The following is a 27,358-nucleotide window of genomic DNA, read 5'->3' as shown; positions in this document are numbered from 1 at the left end:
AGCTCTCTGTCCTTCGCAGTCCGTAGCAATAGAGGCGCCGCATCAACCTCAGGTACTCCAACGACAGGAGGTATCGTAGAAAAAAAGTAATTACTAGAAGACTGACTGCCAATAGAGGCTTGACCGCCATACTGATGACTATCGCCGCCCTTGGTGTTGACTCCTCGAGGTGCTATGTTAGATGTTCAGAAGACGACTTTCTCGTTAGGAAACAGCAAGAAGCGGTTCATTCTAGCATTTTTCGCCAACTATCCCGCGGCAAAAGTATCATTGAGCAAGAATTAACGTTAACTAAGACGATGTAGAGTTGGTTTCTGACATGTCAACCTGTACATCTCGCTCGCTCTTGGTATCGCCTCCATATTCCCGAAACTGGGCGATCCGCGAACCAGTCAAACTTGCGTGAGATCATCATCCGATGATTGGATCGGGCCCAGAGGCTGGCCAGATTGGTGTTGGCGCTTGGTCCCCCGCGTTCGACGCCATCACTCCGTCTCCAATCCTCATCGGTGTTTTGGAATCTTTGCAAAAGACAAACAACACACTGCCGCCCCAACGCAACATGTCTTCTCTCCAGCGGAGCGCTGCTCTTCAAGGCCATTTCCGGAAGTTCATCGACGGCTCTCACATCTTACACTTGCACCAAGTCGTCGACGCGTACGGCCACCTTTCATTCCGCCACCCGTTCCGTCCGGACACGTTCGTCATGTCTCTCAACATCGCCCCGGCCCAGGTGTCCTCGCCCGAAGACCTCATCGCGTACAAGGTCGAAGACGCGGAACCGGTGCAGGAGAACACCCTACCAGGCTTCGCAGAGAGGCGAATCCATTCGGAGATCTACAAGCGGCACCCGGAAGTCAACGCCGTGGTCCACAGCCACTCGGAAGCCGTCGTCCCCTACACCATCTCGGGCGTCCCTCTCCGAGCCGTCAGCCACATGTGCGGCTTCCTCGGCCCCGACGGCCTTCCGGTGTTCGATGCCGCCGACCACATGCAAAAGGACGACCACCCTGACCTGTTGGTGCGCACGGAAGCCATGGGGGCCGCGCTGGCGAAGCACTTTGACGACGGTAACAAAGTCACGTTGATGCGCGGGCACGGGTTCACAGTCGTGGCAGACCGCATCGAGCTGGCCGTGATGCGCGCGGTCTACACGCAGAAGAATGCCGGCATTCAGACCACGGCGTTGATGCTCCAAGGAGTTACCGGGACCACAGGTGGTGGTGGTGTAAAGGGGTTGAGCAGGGAAGAGTGCGCCGGATCCGACCAGACCACCAGGTGGTCGATGATGCGGCCTTGGAACCTGTGGGTAAGGGAGGTAGAAGTCAACAATCTGTATGTAAATTCTGCCTAGATGGGGCGGTGGAGGGAAGAGGGCAGCATTCGTTCTGCTGCGCCGCTGGTTTTGCCCCGTGAGGCGAAGGCTGAATGAAGCCAAGACTTCATTCGGACGATACACAACGCAACGCTGGGCCACGTGTATCTCCATTTCAGCTGTTGTCTGCGGCTGAAGCCCGTTGGCTCGGCGCTTACTTGCAGATGTTGTGCGGCAATTTAATCAATAGGGTCCGTTCCCAACCATCCCATGACTTCGACGATCCTTTATATGGACGTAACGATGTGTCTGTGTGCAACATCTTCTAGTCATTCATCTCCTTATTGATCCTGTAGATTGATATTGCGCCAACGGTTTCTTGTCATGCCGCCCACTCGAAAGCAGGGGAACGATGATCTCTCCATCCAGCTCCTCGACCCCGGAACACTGTTGCATCCAGGCAGCGTTATTCTCGGCCACATCATACGCAAAAGCGAGATCGCCGCTCCGTTGGCCACCGTCAGCGTTCGCTTCCTCGGCCGCGCCAAGGCGAAGCTCGCCGTCTCCGATGGCGACAACGGCATGATATACTACCGCAGCCGCTTCAACCTCTGGTCCGACTCTGCCGTTGTCGACGTCGTCCACGAGGGCCCTGTCGACGTAAGCCCCGGCGATGGCAACAGCCAGTCTTGGCCGTTCACGCTTGAACTGCCGACGCATACCGATGCTGGGTTGGTAAACGCCAGCGAAGAGGACAGCGCGAGGAAGGCGTGTTTTCTACGTCCGCCGGGAGCCGCTGAGGCCGCGGCGGGCGTCCCTGCGCAGCCGTTGCCTGGGACGTTTTATTACGATCACTCTGGGTCCAGCAAGCATTGGCAGGGGTTTGTGGAGTATTGGATCCAGGCTGAGCTGGTGGAGCATGGGAAGAGGAGCAAAGTAGTCCAGGCCGCGTTGCCTGTGAGAGTCTCCCCGCCTCCGTCGCCGGCGCCGCCCATCAGCGACCTCCGGCTCATGACGCGAAAAGTGGCCGGAAGTGTCAGCAGCCAGCGGCTCATGCCGGGCATGGAGACGGCAGAGCTGTCGTTCAGACACAAGACGCTGAGGTTGTTCGGGTCATCCAAGGTGCCGACTTTCCACTACACGCTCCACGTTCAGTATCCCACCGTCTTCCAGCTGGGCAGCATGTCGACAATACCGTTGTTGGTCCACGTTACCCCGAACAAGGAGAAGACCAGCGACGTCATTGAAAACGTGACGCGGACTGTGTCGTTGAAATTCGCCGGGCTGGAGCTGCGAACGACCACCAGCGTCATTTGCCCGGACAAGCCGGAGCCTTACCTGGCGAGCAAGACGCAGAAGTTTCCCTTGTCCCAGATCAGCGATTTCCTCAGGCCCGTCGAGGGGACTGTCGTGCTCCCATGTGGCCCAAACGAGGAACCGCTCGACCTGGGCGCCGTGATGGGCGTGCAGGTTGATGCCAGGGGCCGGTTCACGAGTGCGCCGAGACACCGTCTGAGCTGCAGCACGACCAACCCGACGGTTCTGCCTAGCTTTACGACGTACTGTGTCAAGGTCGAGCATGCGCTGTACTGGGAGGTGCAGATTTCTGTGGCAGGAGAGCTTTGGAGGGGTCAGGGGAATCAAGAGATTCTGCTGTTGCCGCCGTGCGAAGATGCCTCTGGGAGCGCTGCCTTTCCTCCGCCTGCTTATGAGGAACCTCCGGCCGACGTCGAATCCAGCGACTTGGCTATGGTGTTTGAGGGCGGGTTTGGTCTGATCGCGACCAGTGCCTCTTCCGACTAGAAAGAGATGTTCTGAGTGTCGAACACGGCACGCCATACAGTCAACCTTCTGAGCACATCACAACGACGATCATGGCCGGTTTATCTCACTCCTCGATGATGATTTGCAGTTTCGAGTGTGCAGGCTGACTACGCTCGACGGGAACAGCGAAAAGCGACCAAAGACCTGAGCCCTACGATACCCCCCTGCTAGAGATATTCAAAGAAAGACAACAATCAGACGAGGCTCGAGGTGCTGTTTGCCTTACTGCATGTGAGTCTCGCCGAAGAGTTGCTGAATTGCCTGTAACACATCACAACAAGGAGATTTACCCCGCAACTCAACCCACGCCGGCAGTATCTACCGAGTCATTAGTTGGTTTAGGGTCCAGGGACGGACGGGGAAAGGGAGGGAATAAGTGGGTTGTCTATCGCCAAGACGCAGCTCAAAGCCGACAGGTAGACAGGCAATGGTTGATTGACACTGACGCGACATGCATGTCCCGTTATCTGCGATTTGCGGAATATGGTCTCCAGCTGCATCTTCGACCCGCAGCCGTCGTGGGGTTGGGGGGTTTTTCCTTTGCTTAACATTGCCGCTTTGGGGTTAGCGGACTGATAGACCACTCCGTTGCTCGGCATGACATCCAAGAGTGAGCGAGGCAACGGTGCTTCCTGTTAGTCAACCTGTGAAGCGTAAGTCTGACCTTCTTATCGCCCGGCTTCCGATGAGTGTGTGCGACGACGGGTGGGCGTACAAGTGAAACCTCTCTCAAATGACATAAAGAAGCCAGAAAGGGAGGAAGAGGTTCCCTTCCCCGGAAGACATCCGTTCGTTCACCTAGGTTCCAACTGTCGACAATCCAAGACTGTCGCACACACACCCCCGCCCTGCTGTAATCACCATGGCAGCGACAGCCAAAGGCCAAGATGGCCACCTGCAGAAACGGTTCTCCAAACTGACCATGATTGGCATGGCCTTTGCCATCCTGAAGTCCGTTTTGACAGCCGACCCATATGAAAAGGGGAACCAATGCTGACCTGTAAAAGCACTTGGATATCACTTGCCGGCTCCATCGGTTTGGTAATGCCATCCGGGGGATCCGTCTCCTTCGTTTACGGATTCATCTTCTGCGTTCTGTGCAACATCTGCCTGAGCTCCAGTGTCGGGGAGCTGGCATCTCTCTACCCGACAGCCGGGGGGCAGTATCACTATGCATACGCCTTGTCAACCCCGAAGTGGAGGAAGATGACGGTGAGCCGGACTTTAGAGGTCCCAGCTATGAAGTGTCTCTAGCAAAAAGAAAAAAAACCAGAGTTTCTTCGTTGGATGGGTCAACATCGCCGGTTGGCTCACGCTCAACACCACGGCCGCGTACTTTGGAGGTAGGTTCCCGCGCGCCATGGCATTTGCAGACTCGGCGATTGATTCGATCGACAGCCCGCTTCCTCGCTGCAGCGGCGGTGGCCGCCTCTGGTGGTACCTATCACATTTCGCAATGGTCCACCTACTTGATGTTCGTCGCAGTCTCCATCATCGGCGTGTTCTTGAACATCTTTGCCTACCCGATCCTTAATCGATGGAACGAGGGAGCTTGTGAGTAAAAGTCCAGCTAGTAGAGACAGATTTCGATAGCCAAGGGCGCAGCACACTAACAACCCATCTCCAGTGTATTGGTCCTTGATCAGCGTCGTTGTCATCAGCATCGTTCTGCTCGCGACATCGCCCAAGATGGATGCTGAGTTCGTCTTCACCAACTTTTCCAACACCACCGGCTGGAGTGACGGTACTGCGTGGATGCTTGGTCTTCTCCAGTCCGCCCTGAGCTTGATCGGGTTCGTATTCTCCCTGCAACCAACATACTCATCCAATGAGACGTACTGATCAGCTTTTCACCAGATTCGATGCCGTGGCTCACATGACGGAAGAGATGCCTCATCCGTCCAAGGATGCCCCGCAAGCCATGGTCGGCGCCGTTCTCGTCGGTGGCACAACGTAGGTTTCGGTCATCTTCTGACACTGTCGCCCAATGTCTAACACGCTTCGCAGCGGAATCGCCTTCATTCTCGTCATGCTCTTCTGTGCCGTCGACATCGACGTTCTTCTCGCGTCGCCCACGCAGAGCCCCCTCACGGAAATGATACTGCAAGCCACGCGCAGCAAAGCAGCCGCCACTGTTCTCAGCGTTGCTGTGGCTCTCTGCTTCGTCAATGGCGCCAATGGTTGCGTCACATCTGGCAGCCGTCTGGTATGGGCGATGGCCCGCGATGACGGCACACCCTTCTCGAAATAGTAAACGCCCTCTGACCCGATCATCCCATTCGATTTCGGGCACGCTGACTGGACATGCCTCCCTAGCCTATCGCACCTTCATCCAAAGCTGAATGTCCCTGTCCGGGCCATCCTTGTCCAAGCAGTCTTTAATCTCTTGTTTGGCCTCCTTTACCTGGGTACGTATCCATCCCGAATCGCTTGAATTGCAGAGTGTTACTGACGCTTTGCAGGCCCTGAAGTGGCTTTCAATGCCTACATCGCAAGCTGCACTCTGTTCTTGAACCTCTCCTACGCGATGCCAGTCATGATTCTCCTCGTCAGAGGCCGACAAATGGTAACGGCCAACCCGCCCGAGTTTACTCTGGGCCGGGGCCTTTTCGGTTATGTTGTGAACTGGACGTCGGTTCTCTTCGTCCTCGTGACCTCCATCGTGAGCATCTCCCAACATCTCTAGTCAAGTGGTGTCCCCATCACTGACATGGCCTCATCTAGTTCTTCTGCTTTCCTCCTGCAATTCCAGTCAACGTCTCCACCATGAGTAAGTGTTCATCTACAAAGCATTTGGATCGGAATCTAATTCTCCTCTAGATTACGTCACGGCCGTGGTTGGAATTTTCGTTGTCTATGCTATATCCTTGTGGTTTATCAAAAAGAAGTCTTACAACGGCCCCAAGTTCGAACTCATCCTCGGCGAGGAGCTTCCTGTGGCAAACCCTATCACCAAAGAGCATGCATCAGGGAAAGAAGCAGAATTCTTGCCACATGATAAGGATTGAACTCTGTATCTCCAGATCCGCCTTCCCGGGTAGTATACGCATTTTTTAATAGTGTTTCATTCTTTCCACCTGTTAGTGTTAATTTTGTATTCAACTTGGCAGCATTCCCAAAAGTCAATGCTTCCAGATATCGGAAGTAACACAGCGACAGCTGTATAAGTCAAAGTGAGACGGAAAATCTCCTTCCTAACCTCATGAAGAAGAAGAGATGAATGACAGACGCTCTGAGATGATACACCCAGACGTGGCAGGGCCTAACGAATATGAATCAAACAGTTACTTGCTTGAGTGGTCTAAGTAGCTTCCTTTCATACAGGCTATGACCTTCGGCGGATTGAGGATATAGCCCCCACGATTTATGGTTTGTACGCCTCTGGGAGCGCTGTTGGGATGCCCGCTCCATTTAGGATGCGGACGAATTCGCCCATCTTCGCAGGCCACCTTAATGTGTCGTTGACGGCATACTTTTGCACCAAGTCCTTGCGTGTCGATAGCGCACAAGCCACAGTCCACACGATGCTGCACGGTTCCAGATTGTTCTCCCGTTCGAACTCGCGAATGAGTCTCGTGGATTCTATGCCGTTCATGACTGGCATGGCAGTTTTCATCAGGATGCCTTGGTAACTCTCGGGGTTCCTCTTGTAAGTCTCGAAAGCTTCTTTGCCGTCGGATACGACTTCGATGTCGTGGCCCACAAGTTTGAAGTACTTGGAAAATATCCTTTGGCTGATTTTATTATCATGGGCAACAAGGACCTTGATGGGCGGCGACTCTGTCGTCGTCGTCGTCGTCTTGATGGGCAGGGCACTTGAATCGTGTTGCTCTGCTCGCCGAGGTGACGTGCCGTCGTTCCCCTCAGGGAGAAAAGTATTGATCGAGGAAGCCATTTTTTGACCGCTGGCTGTGATACAAAGACAGCCGGAGTAAGACATCAATATCGAAGTGTGTGGCTTGCGGAAACGACTTTTTCGTCGAAAACGTGCAGATGACTGCTTGTGATGCTTGGAGGTGGAATCACGAGGAGAGAAACATCATTAGTTTTGTCATCGACCACTGCTGCTGCCTGCTTGGCTTTTGCCCCATTTGACGTCGTTAGAGCCACAACTTTTCCAGCTACGTCAGCGCAAGCAAGTTCATGTCAGCCAGGTTCCTGTGGCGGCTGTAAATTCCATGAAACCAATTCAAAGATAGGATATTCGACCAGAAGAAGAAGATGACGAGTGTTGGCATCGGGTTTTTGGCAAGACTTTGAAACTGGTTCTCTAGATTTTAATAGGCCATCCGCATCCGCATCCGTGTCCAATACCGGACATGTGGGACCACTCCGGAGCCGAGCTCGGCGCCCTGACCTCCGTGTGTCTGTGTGGGCGGCAGGCTCGCAAGGTTTTCCATCTCGAAGCTGGTCCTCGCGCGGACTTCGGGGTTTGCCAGGGCACTCCGCAGATGCCTCGTTCTCGCACCGGTCCAGAAGTCGGGGCTTTAAAGTTTGAACAGTGAGTGGGCTTTGGCTGGGGCCGCCGCCGTCCCAATCAGAGCGCCCCCCCGTGGGCACGAGACGACGGAGAACTCTTTGTCATCTCCCTGTTCGTAACACAAGGGAGAGAGAGAAAGAGCACTGAGCCGGACCGTATATACACGTAACAGTGAGACCTTGGCTGAAGCTGCCGAGTCATATACAGAGCCACCTCTCCGCGTCTACCCCAATTTTTGGTTTCCGCTAGCGGAGATAGTGTTGTGTATGACGACGCCACGTCTGGGGTAACGGCGTACTTGGTGACATGGCACACCTTAGGTGGTGGCAACCACTCCCACTTCCTGCTGGGCTTCGCATGAAAAGCATCTGCCGGCTGTTCGTTTTGGGTAAGGGAACCTAGAAAAGCTGGGGGGAGCTCGGCCAGTCGGGGGCTTCGGCCAGTGCGGGAGCTCGGCAGACGGGTATGAGAACACCCAAACGCAACCAGATTCAGCTCAAAGACCTCGGCAAAACGGAGAGTCCACGGTCTCTGCGTTCCCCAACGTGTTCCATAGGGGCCCTGTTCCAAGGAAAGCTTTGAGCTTTTGCCGGGGAAGATGGTCAAAAATGACAGGATGCCGATTCGTCTCCGTTTCACAGGCCATCTCTTAACCTTCACAGCTCCAAGGTCCCTTTCTTCTGACGACGAGTAGATCTCTCCACGCATCAGCCCACAACTGAAAGAAAAGGATACAGAAAGCTCGTCAGCGGGATATCGAGCGCTAGAGAGATAGCAATGGCACTTGGTGAGGCCTGACAGCATCCAGATCCCCCCCAGTCGCGATCGGGGTCATCGGGAAGCAATGCCTACGACACGTCGCATTGGGACGCAAGTCGAGCTGACTCTGTAGTAGTTGCAGCTGCCGCGCTGGCGGGAGGCGTGGCCTCTGGCATGTACCTTGACGCCAAGTATCATTTATCCAAGGACATCAGCACGCTCCGAGGTCGTCGGGCAGTGACCAAAGCAATCAAAGATTCCGGTGAGGGTCTCGGGGCCCAATCTGACGAGTCCCCGTACTGACCGGATCGCTCTCCAGTCAAGGCAGGCCGCGTATCTCCGTTCTACATTTTCGAAGAGTCGGTGCAAAGACACCCTTACGACGAAGCCATCTGGACGCGAGACGGCAGCGTATCTTGGAAGGTAACTTACGACAGATCGAACCAATACGCCCAGGTCTTCCTGTCTCATGGAGTGAAACCCGGTGATTTCGTCGCCTTGTTCATGCAGAACTCGCCAGACTTCGCTTTCGCCTGGGTGGGATTGCTCGCCATCGGCGCGGCCCCGGCCATGATCAACTACAACCTTGCCGGCAAGGCCCTCCTCGGGTGTATCGAGATCAGCACAGCCAAGTTGGTGGTCGTCGACGGAGGCCCGGACATTGCCGCCAAGTACGAGGATGTCCAAACGGAACTCGGTCTGAAAGGCATCAAAGTCATCAACATTGGACAAGAGAGATCGCACATTTACCAGATGGATCCCGTGCGGCCGGGAGATGAACTGCGAAGCTCAATGACGCCTGGCGATGCAATGGCCATGTTCTATACCAGGTAATTGCGCTTTTCAGAGGGCCATCGTATGGTCTCGTCTGACAATCATAGCGGCACCACAGGTCTTCCCAAAGCCGTTGCTTTGCCTGCCGCAGCCGCAGGTGGTTTGTCGTTGCCGGCAAGTTTAGATTCCTGCTCGCTTTTTTGTCTCTCTTTGCAGTGGCTGATCTGTGTAGAACGACCTTGGCTTTCATCCGGTGGATGGAAATCGGGAAAGATGCTACATATGCATGGTTGGTACAGCTCTGTGGTTTATCTGAAAAGGCCTCGACTGATATTTCGTTCGAATTAACAGCCATACTATCACGGAACTGGTGGCATTACAATGATATCACAAATCCTGGTAATTGCCCCATCTTTGAGACGCATCAAATCTGACAAACTGACCTGATCGACACATTAGTCCGGATCGACTGTTTGCATGGCACCCAAGTTCAGCGTCTCGAACTTCTGGGCCGACATCCGCGACTCCCACGCAACATGGTTTGTGTATGTTGGCGAGACTCTCCGTTACCTTTTAGCAGCACCGCCCTCGCCGCGTGACAAAGATCACAGCGTCCACGCGGTGTTCGGCAACGGCTGCCGGCCCGACGTATGGAAACGCTTCCAGGACCGTTTCGGCATCGATACGATATGCGAGTTCTACAACAGCACCGAAGGCGCGCTGGGTCTCCACAACCTGTCCCGCGGAGACTTCCTCGCCAACGCCATCGGTCACCATGGTCTGTTGCTGCGAATAAAGTACAGGAACAAGATCGTCCCCGTCAAAGTCGATGCGGAGACTGGCCAGATCAGACGGGACCCGAAAACGGGACTCGCCATCCGTGCCCCTTACGAAGTCGGCGGGGAAATCTTGACAGAGCATCCCGGCGAGCGTGCGTTTCCGGGCTACTTCAACAACGAGGATGCGACGAGCAAGAAGTTTGTCAGAGACATCATCAAGAAAGGCGATTGTTTTTATCGAACCGGAGACTCGATTAGGCGTGATGGAGACGGCAGATGGTTCTTCCTGGACCGGTAAGTCTGGTGCTAAGGTTGGTCATGGTTGTTTTGAATGATTCTGCTGATACCACGTTACAGTCTGGGAGACACGTATCGATGGAAGGGCGAGAATGTGTCAACCGCAGAAGTCTCCGAGGTTCTTGGTAGCTACCCCGGAGTCAATGAAGCGGTCGTCTATGGTGTTCAACTTCCGGGGCACGACGGCAAGGCTGGCGCAGCTGCACTTGACATCGCCCCGGGCCAGAAGTCGTCATTCAACTTTGCTGACTTTCTCAGGTAAGCAATGTTTTCTTTCTCTTGGGAATATTGGCACAAAAGGACTGACCCAAAGCAGCTATGCGCGCGCCCGACTTCCAAGGTACGCGGTTCCCGTCTTCGTCCGTCTGCTGAACGAAGGGACGGCGACGCACAACAACAAACAGAACAAGGTCCCGCTTAAGAACGAAGGCGTGGATCCGAGCAAGGTTCAGGGCGGTGATCAAATTCTCTGGATCGAGAAGCTCGGCAGGGGTAACACATATGTACCATTCACCCAGAACGATTGGGACAACCTTGGCATAGGGAGGGCAAAGTTGTAAAGTTATAGTCATGATGAACAGACCGCCTGTAAGCTGCATGCAGAAGCCAGGTTATCGAAGAAAGTGATGTGTGCCCCTTTCTGAGATACTTTTGAGAGATCACTACCTCGGAAGCACTTTCGACGGCCGAGACTTCAGTCATTATGCTGGGCCTACACTTATTTTGAGCTGTTCGTGGTGGTCGGTCAGTGTCGTAGCCTCGTCTCGAAAAGACTTGTTTAACCACGTTGATGTCACTCCTGAAGTCTTTCGCCAATGAAGGCTCGTGATAATTGCCAAGCTGCCCAAGCCAACCCTCGTGATGATCACATGAAGCTGCAGGATGCGACGAACCCCGCATGACGCCGTCCTGCACCTGCAGCGGCACAGCACGCGGGGAATGACAAACCCCCCTGCTGCCTTCACATGGGGATCTGCGAATTATGGGATGGCTGGGGCCGAGGCCGGCGGACAAGATATGAGATGAACCACGGGAGTTGGCAAGTACGGATGTCTCTTGCTATTTTTATTAAGGGATTCCCATCAACAGAGAGCGAACATCCGCAACCGTCATCGTAGCGTGCTGGTCGCTTCCAGCTGTTATCAGACAGATCGACATCGCAGCATCATGGCGGGAGCCAAGCGGACGCGCGTCGTCTTCGCCCTCTTCATCACATGGTTTCTGGTATTGTTGTTCAGAAACAACGACACAGGCACCCAGTCGTCCCAATCGTCCAACGGCGGACCGCCGGAGCATCCGCTGAGAGACTCCCCTTTCGACGAGAACATCCCTCCCCCCAGCCGCGGCGAGAGTCCCACACTCGATGGTAAACTCGACTCTCGGCCGCAGACGCAGCAAGCACAACTCATCCCCGATGCCCATAAGCTCACGGCAGCCGACGAGTTCATCCCCCATTTCGCCGCAGTTATAAACCTGAAGGGTATCTCTCAACAAGAAGCCCGTGCAGCGTGTGCCTGGCCTGCGGAAACTTATGTTGATTTTCAGTTCTCCAACTCGCTGGAATGGGTCGTCGAGGGCCGGCCGATTTTGGAGATCGAGCTACGCCGGCGAGAATGGCACGACTTCGTCCAAGGTCAGATGATCCCGTATGCGAGTGTCAAGGATCGATTCTCGGGCCGTGGGCTGGTCATTGTTGCGGGAAACGCAGACACAGTGATGCGTGTCAAGGTCATCCTGCGCCAGTTGAAGAAGCTTGGTGCTACGATCCCCGTTGAAATTCACTACTGGGACGACGAGATGGACATTGGAGCCATGGCGGACTTGAACGTGTTGTACGAACCGATATACTACAATGACCTCTCCGAAGACCACAACATTGTCCACATCAAGAAAGACGGGATCTTTGGGATCAACTACCAGCTCAAGACGGCAGCTCTCCTAAACTCCAGATGGGCCGAACCTCTTTTGCTGGACTCGGACAACATTCCCGTCCTGGACCCGGCCATCCTCTACGATTCGCTTCAGTACACCGAGTACCACGCAGTGTTCTGGCCCGACATCGCGCGCACGCGGCCCCAGAACCCGGCGTGGGCCATCTTCAACACCCCCTGCCGGATGGCCGAACACGAGCAGGAGAGCGGCCAACTGCTGGTGGATAAGGGGCGTTTCTGGTATCATCTCCAACTCGCCTCGTGGCTGAACAACGAACAGGGTAAATACTACAACGAGTTCCTGCTGGGCGACAAGGACATGTTCCGCTTTGCGTGGCATGCCCTGCGCACGACGTTTGGAAAGCCGAGGAAGTGGCTCACGAGCGTGGGGACGGAGAACGAGGGCTTCTACTGCGGCCACTCCTTCGCCCAATACCATCCAGACGACGGCCGCGTCGCGTTCCTCCACGGCGGGCTAGTCAAGACGGTGTCTCTCGAGGTCATGCGCTGGAACCGCGACGTCAAGGGGGGGTATCTGCGGCATTACAAGAGGGCGCTGAGCGAGGAGAGCCCCGAGGTGAGCGTCAACGTGGCCATCAAGTGGGATGGCGCCGCGTATATGCCCTTCCACTCCGACAAGTTTGCGGCAGCGCAGTGTACCGACATGTCCGACGTCGAGGCGAGCGATCTGGACGATCTTCTGCCTGGGTTCGAGCAGACGTTCCGCGAAATCGGCGGATACTGGCAACTGGACCAAGAAGACTCGACGAAGCTGCTGGTCGAGGGCCGACAGGTCGTTGCCAAACCGCAGCTGAACTTTGGTCGCGCGTGAGGATCATCGTGCCCAACACAAAAAACAAACAACAAACATCAATAACGGATTGGGGTCAGCGTTCGTTTCCCCTGATGATCCTCCCGACTGACCGAAGGGCTGAAGTCTTAGCGTGAAGCACCGGCAGGGAAAGGGGGTCAAAGAACACACAACAATGGACAAAGAAGGCTTAGCTTCTGCGACAGCTGCCACCTTGGGAGTCAGAGACATCCTCTTACGAGACAAGCAGAGAATCCCACGAGGGAAATAGGGGGGGGTGTCATCGCGTCAGCTCGCACTGGCCGACAGCGAGAATAGCCTATGGAACTTGACTTAGTCCGGCCACTGAGAGCCCGGTTCGATGTCAACGGTCACCCGTTCACAAGTTCACTAGTTAAGGCGGCGCAATGTCATGAAGGCTTGGCATGGCAGTCCGGGGGGAGAAATCTGTACCACGAGGCCGTTGCAAGAAATTGGACGCCCACCAGGGGGGAAGGGGGGCAATGGTTAGTACATGCAGGCTTTCGAGGTGAAGGCCGCGGTTGCTTGTAAGTGATGGGAATGCTGCCTGAGTTTGGTATCTGGGTTGACTTGCCAAAGTCTCGTTCTCACGCATCATGGAGAGGATTATTCAGGACGTCTACTAAAAGAGAGTCTGTCAAGAGATTTTTGTTTTATGTTACGATTTCGAAATAGCGACAGAGTTATTGAACGGCCCGGTTCATCGGCGCATCATCCGAGCGTTGACAATTCCCAAGACAGAACCGGACAACGAAAACAAACCGTCCCCGCAGTTTTCAAGGAAGGGGGAAAGGGTAGGGGGGGAGAAAAAGCAATAACGAGCTCTACGACGCTCGTGTTGGTTCAACTTTCAAGCACATCTCGACTCATCGTATTCGGATGTTTCAGAGGAATTTCCATCGCGAAGGAGTGTTGCTACGCGCAGAAGAGGCATTGGATTAGCGGGCGAACTACCGTCCGTCGATGAACCCCAGCGCACAAGTCACACCTCCGCGTCCTTTGTTGGATGCAGAGTCGCCCCATTACCCCTGAACGAAGATTGCGGTCCCTTTCCTCGATCGACGCTGGTTACCGAAACAGGCAAGGTGGCCTCGGTTGATGCCTTGGTTGACGATTGCATCCGGCCTAGACTGGGAACCCAAGTTAGCAGGCCGGCAAAGTCGTGCGTCTAGCCAGGTAGCCATGCGTTCCTGCATGTCTTGCAAGATGAGGCGATAGGTGCATGGATACGAACATGATGGAAGAAGAAGAAGAAGAAGACGACGACGCCATACCGTCAGGATTCTCGTACGTATAATCGCCAAGCCTGTCATAACTCCCCTCAACTGACTAAACACACCGTGCAGAAGGCCACAGATGCGGTGGAAGAGACTCGTGATCAAAGCAAGAAACCAGGAGAGGACGGGTACTCTATGTGTTATTACCTTCGAGTCAAGGTCACCACACAGACCTCTTTGCCTCCCACCACCACCACCGCCGCCGCCGCCGCCGCCGCCGCCGCCGCCTCGCTCACCGTCATTGTAGCCACCGCCATCCACCGGCCTGGACGTCCAATCACGCGCGGGTCAATTGGCGTTCGACTGTGCAAGGCTTCGGGGAGGCGGAGTAGACGCACATTGTAGCTCGGACTGGGCCCAGTTCCTGTCCGGGTCGGTTAGTGCAATACGAGAGGATGGCAGCGAGCCCATCGCGAAAGAAGCAAGCCTCTGTCATATCAACATGAACGGCGCCGAGACGCCCCGGTGTTAGTCACTTGTCGGCCCAACTACCCATCTCCACAATGAAGCTCCGTGATGGCTCGCTGCGCCGAGAATAGACTGGTAGACGAGCCGAGAGTCAAACTCTTGTCGTTAGATCCAGGAGCTATCGATGGGGGATATAATGAGGCAGAGACGTCCGGTCTTTTCTGACAAGTTGGGCCATCAGGATAAGCCTCATCACTCACTCCCTTCATCTCTCACGCTCGTTCCATAGTCTTTGCTTTTCCCCAGCCTTTTGAGTTATCACTCTTACACTCTCTTTTTCACGTGTGATACTCCCCACAATCGTTTTCAACAACCATGCGCGTGTCCCTCCTTACCGCCGCCCTCGCGGCCACCCCCGTCCTCGCCTATCCCGGCATGAAAAGCACCTTCTCCGAGATCCGTTCCCGTGCAGACAAGGACGGCAACGGCGCCGACGAGGGCGACTCCAACGAGCTCCTCGGCGATCTCCTCACCCTCGACGACTCCAAGCTCACCCCGGTCGGGAAGAGCGTCAAGCAGCTCCTCACGGGCTTCGACAAGCCCGAGAGCGACGAGGCCTATTCCACCTCTGCCCGCGGCGGGAACCTCGCCGCCAAGGGCTCCGCGGCCTGCGCTGCCGACACCTGCTGCATCTGGCGATACATTGCAAACGACTTGCAGGCCACCTTCCGGGGCAAGTCAGGTCGTTGCACCGACCTTGCCCGTGCCGCCATCCGTCTGGGATTCCATGATGCCGGCGGTTGGTCCAAGAGCACCGGGGACCTTGGAGGCGCTGATGGCTCGATTATCCTGTCGTCTGATGAGATGACTCGTGGAGAGAACAGAGGTCTTGAGGAGATTGTTGCGCAGACCCAGGTCTGGTACAACCAGTACAAGCAGTACGGCATCGGCATGGCCGATCTCATCCAGTTCTCCGCCAACGCTGCCACCGTCGTGTAAGTCCCTGAGGCTTGGTCTCTCGACGATTTGACCACGTACTAACGATTCTTGCAGTTGCCCTCTCGGACCTCGTGTACGCACCTTCGTGGGCCGCAAGGACTCTTCCGCCCCTTGCCCTGACAACTTGCTTCCTCCCGTGACCGGCTCCGCCGATTTCTTGATCCAGCTCTTCGAGAACAAGACGATCAAGGCCCACGGCCTCACGGCCCTCATTGGCGCCCATACCACCAGCCAGCAGCGGTTCGTCGACCCCAGCCGCGCCGGCGACCCGCAGGACAGCTCCCCGGGTGTCTGGGACGTCAAGTTCTACAAGGAGACCCTCGGATCCGCCCCGGCTCGCGTCTTCAAGTTCGCCAGCGACGTCGTGCTCTCCAGAGACCCCCGCATCAGCGCCGAGTTCAAGGCCTTTGCCGGCCCGGGGGGACAGTCCCACTGGAACGAGGACTACGCCCGGGAGTACATCCGCCTCTCCCTCCTCGGCGTCAACAACATCAACGACCTGACCGAGTGCACCAAGGCCCTGCCCTCCCGCTCCGGCAGCACCTTCAACGCCCCCGACCAGGCCGCCCTCGACAAGTGGCTCGCCACCAAGGACCGCGTTGCCAAGATTGCCGACGAGCTGCGGAACGGCGGCAACATCAGCAATCTCATCACCTCCGTGTTCGGATGGCTCAGGGGCATCTTCGGTCTCAGGTTCATGTTCTAGAATACAGTCGTTTCCTTTCAATTTTTTTTTTTTGGTCGTTGTCAAGCAGTCAAAGGGGGGAGGCAAATAGAGGCGTACGGGCGTGCTTTGGTACACAAAACAAACTGCCTTTACACGGCATCAGTAGATACAATCACCTAATGTCTATACTTAATTTCGCATCGTCTTGCAATGCCTCCGGTTTCCTCGCCTTGGTATCTGCGTCGACTACCGTTGATCACCTTCTAGGATAGTCATCAGCAAATCCGAAACTGCGTAAGGTGTGAGTTGATAAACAACCACAAAAACACGATATTCCTCTACAACCATCCATCCTAACTTGTGTATGTTACGAGACGTCGACCGCATTGAATTCATGCAATATCGTCGCCCACCACGTCGTCCAAGCCCAACGCTGTGGGTCGCAGTCAACGTCCCCAGTCGCCCTTGTGGTCTAGCGGTATGATTCTTCCTTAGGGTCAAGTCAATAACATCGTGAGATGTTTAATTGATCAGCCAACTCTTGGAAGAAACATTGACTGGTGTTGATTACATAATGCACTAAGCCTGTGCACAGATTACCCCCCCCCCCCCCCTCCCTCAACCGAAAGCGCGAACCAGCAGTCTATGATGAGGTCCCAGGTTCGATCCCTGGCAAGGGCCTCGTGAGAGCACCAGCGCGAGATGTGTTGTGCTCAGTTTCCTTTTTGTTTTTGCAATAATCTGGAAAAGACTCTTGGCAAGATGATTGGAACAAACACAATAGTCAGCCAGCCCTCAATCATTGACGGAGACTTCAGCCAAAAATATTCAACTTGGGCCAAGTTGTTCTCCGTGTAAGTCAACATACCCACTTTTGGAACACCCCCTCATTTGGAACACCCAGAATGAAGCTATCCCCAACATCACCACCATCTTCAATTAATTATTGACTAGGCCTAGATGCCACCACAATACAGCTTTCAGCTTCACTAGGGGTATCAGAGTCGCTGGATTCATCTGTGATATCCTCTTTTTCGCCAGCCTCAATCTGAGCCTTCTGGATGTCCTCAATATTGGCGAACTTGGTGTTTGGGTCGATCTGGACTGTCCTTCTTTTCCTTGCTGCAGTATTGGTGACTTGGGCCTGCAGGAGCTCCAGCTTATGCTGGGCAGTAGCCAGCTCATAGGCCTGCTCGCTGAAGCCTTTTTTCACCTTCCGGAATAGAAGGCGTTGAGTGAAGGCATCATTCTCTAGCTCTGTGAATAGCTTCAACTGCCCAGCCAGATCCTTCATCTTCCTTGGCGTCGACCACACTACTGCAGACGACGCAGATGCCCATCCTTCAGCTTCCTTGCCTTCCTTGCCTCCAGACTGCCCTTTGCTGACCTGATCTGAAGATGCTGATGGCTTTGGTGTTGTTGGGAGTAGGAGGGAGCTCATCAGAGGCTTCGCCATAGAGACAGGCCATAACCCTGTCCATTTCCAACCACTTCTGATGTTCTGCATCGTCATACCTGCAGTACGAGCCTTCTGATAACAGCCTATAAAGTTCCTCTTGCCTACAATAGTAGAGTCATTCCACTGACTAAGGTATCCAAGCTCCTTCCTATAGGCTGCCTTTACAGGGCTGAAGACTGACTGGTCAAGTGGCTGGAGCACATGGGAGGTATGTGGTGGTAGGAACAATAGATGGATGTTATTAATATAGCAGAGCCACATAAAGTCCGTCGTTGTGTGACTCCCATGGCCATCAACAACCAGCAGTCTGGCCTCCTCCTTGCCCTCCTGGCCCTCCTTGCCCTGGGAGGCAGTCTGAGGGATAGTCTGAGGGATGAAGACCTTCTGCAGCCATTCAACTGCAGTGTCGTCTGTAGTCCATCCATTCTCTGTTGCAGTGAACTGCCATCCTTCATAAGGGCCAAGGTCTAGAGGAAACCACTGCTGCTGGACTGTCTTGCCCTTATATATAATGAGGGGATCAAGGGCATGGCCCAGGGCAGAGATGCATTCGATGATGGATACCCATGCCCTTGATCCAGGCTGTTTCTTGCGTACAGACTTCGTCTCAGACATGCCCAGCACCAGCCCATTAGATCCCTGGCCCTCAAGGATACCAGTCTCATCCATGTTGTATCTATTGGATGGTTTAATGCCCTTGACCTCTGGTATGGCGAGGAGTTTGAACCAGTCCCTGATAACCTCAGTAGATGCTCCATTAACACGTCTAGAGTCAATAAGGCGACTTCTCTGGACCTTGATAGATGGGTTTCTCTTTAGAAAGGCATGGATCCAGCCCTTTCCTATAGGCTCCTTGTCCCCCATAGCACAGAGGATTCGTTCTGCGAATGCCCTCACTTGTTGATGGGTTGGGGCAACACCAAGGGCATGCTGGATTCGCACCCATTCAGCCAACTTAGCCTCCTGGTCAGGGGAAAGCCTCTGAAGGTCTGAAAATGCTGCTGCCCTTGCCTGGGTGCCTGTGAGACGGTTGTGGAGGGTGGTAATTGGGATGCCATATTCGCGGGCTGCCTTCCTTAGGCTTTGGCCGTCTGAAACAGCCTGGATTGCCTGATTGACTTCATACTCGGTATACTGGGCCATAAGGCAGGAATAAAGGTCCTCTGAAAAAATGAGGTTATTTGCATAAGGTATGAAATTGTTGTGATAGTTCGAAGTTGGAGGAAGTAGGAGGCTGGTGGTGGGGTTGAGGCATTTTTAGGTGTTCCAAATGAGGGGGTGTTCCAAAAGTGGGTATGTTGACTTATCTGGTAAGGCGTAACACCAGCCTTTTTCAACACAATCTTGGATATCCTTAAAGTTTTCCTGAAAACATCAGTAGAAGTAAATCTAACAGTGAAGTTCTGCTAATGCGTTCTTGTCTTTTGCAACTTGCAGCACCAGCATGGACTATTCCACCATTGAACGGAGTAGGTAAAGCATCTTCCAGAACTAACCGGCACCTCACCACAAGCACGCGGTTCTAATATGTAAGAAAGATCTGAAACCATGTTTATTACGGCCTGAACGCAGTACTAATGAGTCGTTTATACGTTGCAAGATTACCAAACACAAAATAAAAGGCACCAGTTTGAAGGCGAAACGCTGTACGGAGAAATGACAGGATAGACGCATAAAGGAAGTCTAGCCACCATCCCGCATGCCACCCACTGTGCCAATGAAATCACTGTTCAAGGCCTCATCTACTCCCTCCGATTCCTTATCCCCATCGCAAAAGAAAAACTCGGTTACTTCCAATGATCCACACTCTCGTATGACTTGACAGGCTCTCCTCGGGCGGTAAGCAGCGGTCCGTCATGCCCCACGAGCGTGGCACTGTTGACGTCGAAACAATGACTCTTGAGGTTGTCAGTGCAGATGGAATGAAGCTTTCTCTCCGAGATGTCACAGTACATCATGTCGATGTAGGAGACAATGTCGTAGCCAGCAGAGTTCGGATCCTCGCAGACTTCGCGCGCAGTCTGCCCGTCAAGCTGGGTGACAATGAGTCTTCCGGGGTCCATGTTGGAGTTTTGTCTCTTGCCGAGCTTCCGAGGCCCGGGTCGATTGTTGCGGCGGTCGTGCTTTTTTTCGCCCTGGCCAAGGTAAACACTCTTGTCGTAGACGTGTTTGTCGAGCGCGCGGTCGGGATCCTCGTCGGCGCCCTCGTCGGCACCATCTCTCGTGTATCTCAAAGGGGGGTCAAAGAAAGGAATCCAGCCGTCGGGAAGGAGGTTTCCCCAGATAGAGAACCGCGGCGTGCTCTGACACAGGTACGGGTAGCCCTTCTCCGGGTACCGGGAATACAGGTCAAGTTTGGATTTCGTGGGGGCTAGATCGTTCAAATGGAAGCTCATGGCTTTGGCGTTGATGCCGCCGGTGTGGTCTCCATCAAGCCAGACACAGCTAGTCTTGAAATTTGTTTCGCCGAGCTCTCTGTCGCTGTAGTACCACGACTGACCGCAGATTCTGCCGGTATCTCCGTAGAAGGTGGAGGTGGCGCCACCATTCGAAACGGTGATGGATGAGATGCAGATGGCATCCTCGTCGTGGTTGCTCAGCATGATATACGAGGGATCCGCGCCCCTGTTGCCGTTCTGGTTGTGCTTGACGACGATTCGGCCCTTCTTGTCTCCCTTGGAACCGGCCCCCATCTTTTGGTTCTTGCCGGGGCGGAATTGCCCGATGCGATTTCCGTAGTCGTCCCAGAGAGCTATGTGAGGAATCTTGCCGCCAGCGCTTTTGGTCTTCGCATGGTCCCCCGTGGTGATGGCGACGAGAGTGGCTGCGTCGTTCCTGCTGGGCATCGCCGCGTTGATGGCAAAGCTCGCAACTGCGAAGGTAGCCGCAACGTCCATGATGAATCCAACCGCTTGTATAACCATTTTGGCGGTTTGCTGTTCATGGATCGAGGTCGGGGCGATGAACGAGAGCCGAGTGTGACGACCGGGAATGATGAGCTGGACTGCTTGGGTGTCTTGTACAGCCACAAAATCCGAGGATTGTTCTAGTACCAGCCAGCGGGCAAGTTGAACTTTCAGTGCTGTTTCTGTTGCTTCCGATTGCGTTCTCAAAGCGTCAGAGTCTGTCTGATACAGTCTTTGGGCGTTTGTGAGTTGGAGGATGTGTACGAAGCGGTGCTGAAGCATGGGTTACACAAGTTTGAATATCCTCACTTTCAAACCGGCTATATATAATTTTCTGCGTACCCGTTTGTAAATTGTAGCAATGTCAGGGATGTGCATCTCTTGTGATTCACAACGATACACACGAGATGGGAGCAGAGCAGCTGTGTTTCTTCCTGACTTGGTGCCATCACCACTCCCGTATTGATGGATTGACCTTGTTCAAAGTGAGGCCAGAGCAAGTGAATCTGCCGCTGTCTACCAATAGCAATCTCTTCGTATCTGATGGCAGAGTAACATATTCGGAGCCAGAAGCCAAGAAACAGTGATTCGAGTTACGGAGGGACGGAAGAGTCTCGGTGTCAGTGAATGCTCAGTATGGGAAAGGTAGCCTAACTTGGAAACGCGCAATGTTAATTCCGCCCGCACAGCAGCACCTACCTAAAATTAGAGAAAAGCAGTGGCTCAGTCCAGGACGTGATGTGAGAACGGCAGCAGTCATGCTCAAAGCTGGTGTAAGTGACCCGAGCCACCGCAGGTTGCTGCCAGCCGTTTCAAACCAAGGGAGCAAAGAAAGCACGGAGATGGTGAATAAATCGTTACCTTGGGAAATAACAGTCGTTCTCGTCACAAATAAACTCATTCGTCATCAGCTCTATCCAAGGGTTTACAACCACAGGGTCTCGCCTCTCATGCAACAATTGGCCATCCGCTAACGAAAACATTGGAAAGACCATGTCTCGTGAAGAGAACACAATCACCATCGGGAGCACCCCCCGCGCAACTCAGTTGCGAACTTCTCCCAAGGGAATGCTCATTCCGTGTCTCCCCTGGTACTGCGATACCTCGGCAGGCTTCCACCCGCCGCGCTGCAAGAGACCCTCGTCCTCCAGCCGGAAGACTTCAACCTTCAGCGGCCGGCAGCACTTGATCATCTCCTCCTCGCTATCCTCGCCGAACCCCCAGAGAGACAAGTCGCCGCCAGGGCAAGTACCTGTTGCAGTCAGCCAACAACGTCGCACAGCTGGCAGAGGAACAACCCAAAACAAAACTCACTCAGCGCCATCAGCAAGTCCTGCTCCGCCAGAAACTCGATGTGATCTCCGGGCTGCGCCGGGCAAGGGTTCATGAAGTACCGCCCCTTGTCGTCCAACCCTGTGACCTGGAAGATGTTGATCACGTCGTGCACGTCGCCCTCGTTCAGCCCATAAGGCAATACCGCGCGGGTCAGGTTCGAGTGGCACTGGAAGTCGTAGCTGCCGCCGCTGAGGACGGTGTTGATGTAGGGATCGCACCGCGTGCCGAGGAGGTCGTGCACGCGGCCCCCATGCTCGTCCTCGCCGTACCAGTCGAGTGAGTCCTTGATAATGGTCGCCAGGGGCCGCATGTAGGGCAGATTGGACCACAGACGGTCGCCAGTGGAGACGTGGCTGGCGTGCAGCTGCTTCGTGCGGCTCGCCCAGAAGCGCTCGCGGGGGTTGTGTGCGTTCCAGATGTTCAGGTCGCCTGGTCTCGTCAGTAAGCATGTGAGAGCTTCCGGAAACTAGGGCGCAGTAGGAGTCGAGGCTCCATCCTGCGGAGTGGGTGTGGGTGGCTCACCGACTTGAGGGCCTTCGGGCGTGCTGATCCTCACGATGGAGCCTGCCGGTGCTCTCCATGCCCGTCCGGAGCGAATCGGTAAAGTGAACTGTTCGACTAGGACTCGCGGCGCTTGTTGTGCAGAGTCGTACAGCGCCTTGTCAACTGTGAGCACTGAGCCAGCAGTCGGGAGATATGCCGGAACCGGCTTCGGGATCGGCTTCCGATCTCCGAGTCGTTGGGCGGGGTCGAGGCCGGCGGCGGACATTGTCAAATCGAAGTAATACGCTTGGATTGGGCGTGGTCACCGGGAAAAGAATCAATAGAGGTGGCAAACAAGACCTGTGTCAAGGTGAATCCTTAAATCGTAATTCACTCGGCGCGTATCGACTGGATCAATGGGTTGGAAGAACCCCGCTTGAATGAAGCCTTACGTAAAGGGGAGTTTAGATAGATAGTCCAAGCAACAGACGCCGAGAATGAGGTGACGCCGATGCCGCTCCTCCGCCATCTCCACCCTTGAATCGTCGGTGATTGACTCCGATCAACGATCCTCACTCAGTCAAGTCAGCCTTTGAGATTGGTTGTCTGGATGCTCGCCCAGCTGCGCTCAACAAAACTTGGTAGTTGGGCACACTAACTAACATCTTTTATCACAGACTTGGATTGTCATTAACAACAGACAATTTTCACTTCATACCACGCGATAAAACATCAAGAAACGGACACCAAAACAAAACAAAACAAAAAAACATCCGGTGTAGGAAGGACTCAGGTTGAAGTCGCAACTTGCTCTCAGGTGCTGAGAAAAAAAATGATGACTATTGTCGCGAAGTATCTTCTTCGCAGTCGGATTGCCTCGTGGCGGAATCGAACCGCCGATCTTCTCATGACACCAGTATTACTAGTGAGACGCTATACCACTTAGCCAACAAGGCTTGGTGAACACGAAGAGGATGCTGCCTATAGACCGCAGCTGCAGGGATGGTGATGTGGGCCATGGTTGACCCGTCCGGAGCAATCCGCTAAAGGGTAAACTCAGCCAGAGTCCCTTCACTTGACAGTATCATGTGGGAACTGAGATTAGGATAAGGCGTTACTGAACATACTTTATCCTGCAAGGCATTAGAGTGACGGTTCATGACTCGAATCGTCCAAAGTTGGCCGAGGGGCTGCGCTGTACATGAGATGCTTAAAGTGTGTAATGAAATTAAGCATGGCATTTCAGGCCTGGCCAAGTCTTCTTCACCCCGAAACAGCTCACTTCTTGAATCATAATCTGCTCAAACACACCCAGGGCCTGGTCTGTGGCGGTAAGTATCGGTAAAGTATTGTTACAAGTTCAGCTAGCATTCACAGCATTCAATCTTACCCATCAAGGCAGGCTAACTCGGTACGAGGGCTTTTTCCACTTACACGAAATACCCGAATACCCAAATACCCATCTTTACAATATTTTGCTTTCAACGTGAGTTACTTTTTACTCCCAAGAACTCTCCAGTATGCTGTTCTTGTAGGACAGATTGCGTACGCATATGCAAACTTCCGACATGGGACGAGAGAGCCGTTGCCATGTATGCGTCGACACGAAGACAGAAAGCTAGGAACTGGGGGAGCAGTAACGAAAAAGTGACTCTACAGCCGACCTACAGCAGACCTACAGTAGAGATCATGCTGTTTTGCAACGTGAACAATTTCTAGACCAGAGTCGGTGCCAGAGACAAGGACTTGGTGATCTGATTCTTCCCGGCAGAGAGATGGTGGTCAAATCGCGTTCATAGGCCCCCCTCAATAGACGCTGAGAAGGGCGCGGGTAACTTACAGGCAGCCTCAATCTTGTCTGTCATACTCGCAAACCCATCTATCTGCCCCAACTCGCGGCAACTTCTGTTCTTTTCATGCGATTCGCCAGCCGTAGGTGCCGCAGCTACGAGAAGCCGCCGTTTCCAGCCATGGTCCATCCATCGGCAGTGTCACTGTCGTCGTCGCCCCTGACACGGCACGACGTGACGCTGCAGAACGGCAAAGCGGCGCGCCATTTTCTCCCTCTTGGATCGAAAGAGATCTGCATGAACTTGCTACGAACCGGTATAATGCGATTGCGGAACTGGCCGGGCTTGATGTTGCTGATGTTACCGACAGCAAGCAGGGGCTGCCGTCTAGTTCCAAAGCAACGCATGTCGGTGGCATGGAAGAGTCAAGACGAAAATCTGGAACGCGAGTCCCGGACCAAGCCGAAAGCCCATCGGAAGTATGATAGAGGCTCTGGAACACGTCTTCATGCTCGCTGAGGGCTGCAGCATTCCCTTGGTGATATCAAAGGCGGATATATCCTCAGCCTCCAGGACCGAGTCAGCCACCCCCCGGCGTCGGGTCCTTTATCCTCGAAAAGCTAAATCGCATTTCAAAACCACCCCCCAATCCCTCGCTAATGTCCGTGTTTTGGTCACCTCGCATCGCCGAATTTCGACATCTCTTGGGCGAGCTATTCGACGAAGTCCTGTTTCGGGCCGATTCCATATTATCGCCAATCGTAACATCTAGTCCCGTAAACCTTTTCATAGAAGCAGTACGTAAGCAAAAAGCTCTTTTGGCTGGTGGGAGCAGAGCAATTCGCACAGCATCACGAATGTTCTACCGCGCTCCGGACCAACACTCTAATCGTATATTCCGGCGTTGCCGTGGCGGCGCTGCCACAAAGAGCCTGGCCTAGACTCGCCGGGCAAAACCCTCCCTCATAACGCTCGCGACCTCGGAGCATGGGGCACCATGTCTTCGGGGCAGACTCCGGCACGGCGCATCCTATCACGGCGCAGCTAGAGCGTTCGGTTACGATTAGGCAGCCATGTCTATGCCGTCGTAGGGGCAACCAGGCGACCAAGACGATGACACGGGTTGCTGAGTCTGCCAGCTTGTCTGCACAGACCGCAGAAGCGTAGTAGTCCGAGTGACAGGATGAAGCATCGTCGAGACGCCTGATGGCGAGACGGGTGTCGTGGGGTATCGCATGGCCGGATCTCGAAGCCTCTCCTGTTATTTCTTCGCCAAGGATGACTCGTAAGGTGGGGAGAGAGAGAGAGAAAGCGAGAGAAAGCGAGCGAGAGCTAGAGAAAGGCTATTCCGCAGAACACACAGGAAGAGCAAGGCTAGAGCATAACAGCAACAACGAATCGCGACATCTCGGAGGCGGGGTCTGCACGCCAAGCAGGAGGGCCTAGACCAGCCAAGCCACTTCTCGTCATTCGCGAGAGGGAGGGTTTCGCTGGGCTCGTCGCGTGGGGGCGGGACTGTCGTGTTTGGCGCTGACTGGAAGTCGTCTTTGAGACGAAAGACCCTGAAGGCCCCGAGCAAACGGACGTCGGAATGGCTGTCGCGTACATGTCGGTGAAACCAGAAGTGGGATTCTCGTCCTGGCCGTCCTTTTGCTTTGTGAGATCGCTCCCTGCCATGTGCGTTACGCGTCGTTTTTTTGGTGTAGCAGCAGCACAGACGCCTGAACCTGAGGGACGGGATCAGGGCAGCCAAGAGGAGCTTTGAGGAGAGCCAAGAGGAAGAGAGGAGGACGAGGTGGAGGCCGGCCCATCAAACAAATCCATAACGACGCGAGGCGACGGGACAAGAGGCCCGGCAATTGCGCACATCACGCAACGCTGGCGGCAGCACTAATCAACATGAAGTAACGCTAGATCACCCACAGCATGAGGGGGATGGAGTAATAAGCTTCGGCTCGCTTGGTTAGCTTGCGAGTCCAGGCTCTCTCATGGGCTTTTGCATAGAATCCCCTCTCTCTCTTCCCCCCCTCTCACAATCGCTTCCCATAGAATAGTATTCAGACGGGATAACTCCCACCCAGTCTATATCCTACCGGGTACGCACGGGTTAAAAAAAAAACAAAGAAAAAACTCTAAAAAACAACAATGGATCTTGGTCAGGGTTGGCGAGGCGAGAGAAAAGAGGCAATAGTGTGAATCGTGAAAGGGGGGGCTGAGTTGACGATTGGTCTATAAGTACAGACCCAGGACCGGCACCCCCCGGTACTCGCCATCGTTGTATTCCCAGACGCCCTCTAGATGAAACCGAAATCTCCTAGTCTAGTTATCGAGGCCCTTGCAAGAAGGCTCACGCCAGATCAGCTTCTGCTCAGTGCCTTCTCTCCCGCCGGCTGGGAACCCTTACCAGACCGATCACCCCGACCAGGTCAGGCCCAAGGGCCACGATGTCGACATCGGCCGCACAACAAAGAACCTGCGGCGCGGCAGCGTCTAGCTCGCTAACAAGGTTACCTTGATAGTTGACCCCTAGCCCAAGCAACAACGCCTTCAGCCGTCGCGATTATGCGCGCTCGTGAGTGTGTCACTGTGTATATTTGTGTGTGAGCGTGTCTGCCACAACAACACGTTGTTGCGCAGCAATTCGGATTCTTGTATTGCCCCATGCGTGCAATATCAGGCTGTGCTATTTCCACGAGGGTCAGGCAGGCAGTTCCCAGGTTCCGAGGTCCCCAACTCCTGCGGCGCACCTAGATTATAGCGACAATTAGAACTGGCGGCGGCGGCGGCGGCGATGGCCGCACACGTACACATACTACCGGAGACCGGCTCCTGGTTCCCGTTCCGTGCCGGTCGTCAGCCTAGGATATCGATCGACGAGTCGACAGGTTGGACGACACGTGTGATCAGGCCAGGTACGTTGATCCGAAGCTCGGGAGACCTTTCTATTCGGGCAACGATTTCCCATGTCGGGCCGGGTGAGGAGCCCACAGTCTGCCCTCCTGTTGGCAGATTGGGCCTTTTGCTGCCTCACCAAAAGGGCTGG

General features: G+C 54.4%; 10 protein-coding genes across 10 annotated transcripts; 6 read left to right on the top strand and 4 right to left on the bottom strand.

Annotated features, from left to right (window-relative positions):
• Positions 1-418: 418 nt before the first annotated feature.
• Positions 419-3,118, top strand: CH63R_06840 (Class II Aldolase and Adducin domain-containing protein; the record flags this gene model as incomplete). Its single annotated transcript, XM_018301815.1, has 2 exons — positions 419-1,335; positions 1,672-3,118. 2 exons carry the CDS (start codon positions 419-421, stop codon positions 3,116-3,118), a joined length of 2,364 nt encoding a protein of 787 aa, XP_018159665.1.
• An 883-nt stretch (positions 3,119-4,001) lies between these two features.
• Positions 4,002-6,147, top strand: CH63R_06839 (Amino acid permease; the record flags this gene model as incomplete). Its single annotated transcript, XM_018301814.1, has 11 exons — positions 4,002-4,090; positions 4,147-4,351; positions 4,413-4,482; positions 4,538-4,693; positions 4,767-4,932; positions 4,997-5,092; positions 5,147-5,389; positions 5,456-5,547; positions 5,602-5,801; positions 5,864-5,909; positions 5,960-6,147. 11 exons carry the CDS (start codon positions 4,002-4,004, stop codon positions 6,145-6,147), a joined length of 1,551 nt encoding a protein of 516 aa, XP_018159664.1.
• Positions 6,148-6,503: 356 nt separating this feature from the next.
• CH63R_06838 (Response regulator receiver protein) lies at positions 6,504-7,034 on the bottom strand (the record flags this gene model as incomplete). Its single annotated transcript, XM_018301813.1, has 1 exon — positions 6,504-7,034. The coding sequence occupies one exon, from the start codon at positions 7,032-7,034 to the stop codon at positions 6,504-6,506; it is 531 nt and encodes a 176-aa protein (XP_018159663.1).
• A 1,362-nt stretch (positions 7,035-8,396) lies between these two features.
• Positions 8,397-10,788, top strand: CH63R_06837 (AMP-binding enzyme; the record flags this gene model as incomplete). Its single annotated transcript, XM_018301812.1, has 9 exons — positions 8,397-8,406; positions 8,515-8,640; positions 8,698-9,208; positions 9,260-9,326; positions 9,385-9,441; positions 9,504-9,551; positions 9,612-10,225; positions 10,289-10,486; positions 10,545-10,788. 9 exons carry the CDS (start codon positions 8,397-8,399, stop codon positions 10,786-10,788), a joined length of 1,875 nt encoding a protein of 624 aa, XP_018159662.1.
• A 607-nt stretch (positions 10,789-11,395) lies between these two features.
• CH63R_06836 (Glycosyltransferase family 71) lies at positions 11,396-12,991 on the top strand (the record flags this gene model as incomplete). The annotated part of the gene is made up of 1 exon (XM_018301811.1): positions 11,396-12,991. The coding sequence occupies one exon, from the start codon at positions 11,396-11,398 to the stop codon at positions 12,989-12,991; it is 1,596 nt and encodes a 531-aa protein (XP_018159661.1).
• Positions 12,992-14,225: 1,234 nt separating this feature from the next.
• On the top strand, positions 14,226-14,613 carry CH63R_06835 (uncharacterized protein; the record flags this gene model as incomplete). The annotated part of the gene is made up of 2 exons (XM_018301810.1): positions 14,226-14,282; positions 14,338-14,613. The coding sequence occupies 2 exons, from the start codon at positions 14,226-14,228 to the stop codon at positions 14,611-14,613; spliced, it is 333 nt and encodes a 110-aa protein (XP_018159660.1).
• A 438-nt stretch (positions 14,614-15,051) lies between these two features.
• Positions 15,052-16,381, top strand: CH63R_06834 (Peroxidase; the record flags this gene model as incomplete). Its single annotated transcript, XM_018301809.1, has 2 exons — positions 15,052-15,671; positions 15,730-16,381. The coding sequence occupies 2 exons, from the start codon at positions 15,052-15,054 to the stop codon at positions 16,379-16,381; spliced, it is 1,272 nt and encodes a 423-aa protein (XP_018159659.1).
• A 3,207-nt stretch (positions 16,382-19,588) lies between these two features.
• CH63R_06833 (uncharacterized protein) lies at positions 19,589-20,725 on the bottom strand (the record flags this gene model as incomplete). Its single annotated transcript, XM_018301808.1, has 1 exon — positions 19,589-20,725. One exon carries the CDS (start codon positions 20,723-20,725, stop codon positions 19,589-19,591), a length of 1,137 nt encoding a protein of 378 aa, XP_018159658.1.
• A 1,025-nt stretch (positions 20,726-21,750) lies between these two features.
• On the bottom strand, positions 21,751-22,811 carry CH63R_06832 (Meiotic chromosome segregation protein; the record flags this gene model as incomplete). Its single annotated transcript, XM_018301807.1, has 3 exons — positions 21,751-21,959; positions 22,022-22,471; positions 22,565-22,811. The coding sequence occupies 3 exons, from the start codon at positions 22,809-22,811 to the stop codon at positions 21,751-21,753; spliced, it is 906 nt and encodes a 301-aa protein (XP_018159657.1).
• A 1,659-nt stretch (positions 22,812-24,470) lies between these two features.
• Positions 24,471-24,722, bottom strand: CH63R_06831 (uncharacterized protein; the record flags this gene model as incomplete). Its single annotated transcript, XM_018301806.1, has 1 exon — positions 24,471-24,722. One exon carries the CDS (start codon positions 24,720-24,722, stop codon positions 24,471-24,473), a length of 252 nt encoding a protein of 83 aa, XP_018159656.1.
• Between the last annotated feature and the right edge of the window lie 2,636 nt (positions 24,723-27,358).

The sequence above is a fragment of the Colletotrichum higginsianum genome, chromosome 4 (assembly GCF_001672515.1).
Source record: "Colletotrichum higginsianum IMI 349063 chromosome 4, whole genome shotgun sequence".
In the NCBI taxonomy this organism is placed as follows: Eukaryota; Fungi; Ascomycota; class Sordariomycetes; order Glomerellales; family Glomerellaceae; genus Colletotrichum; species Colletotrichum higginsianum.
This window is presented reverse-complemented; position numbering and strand designations above follow the sequence as displayed.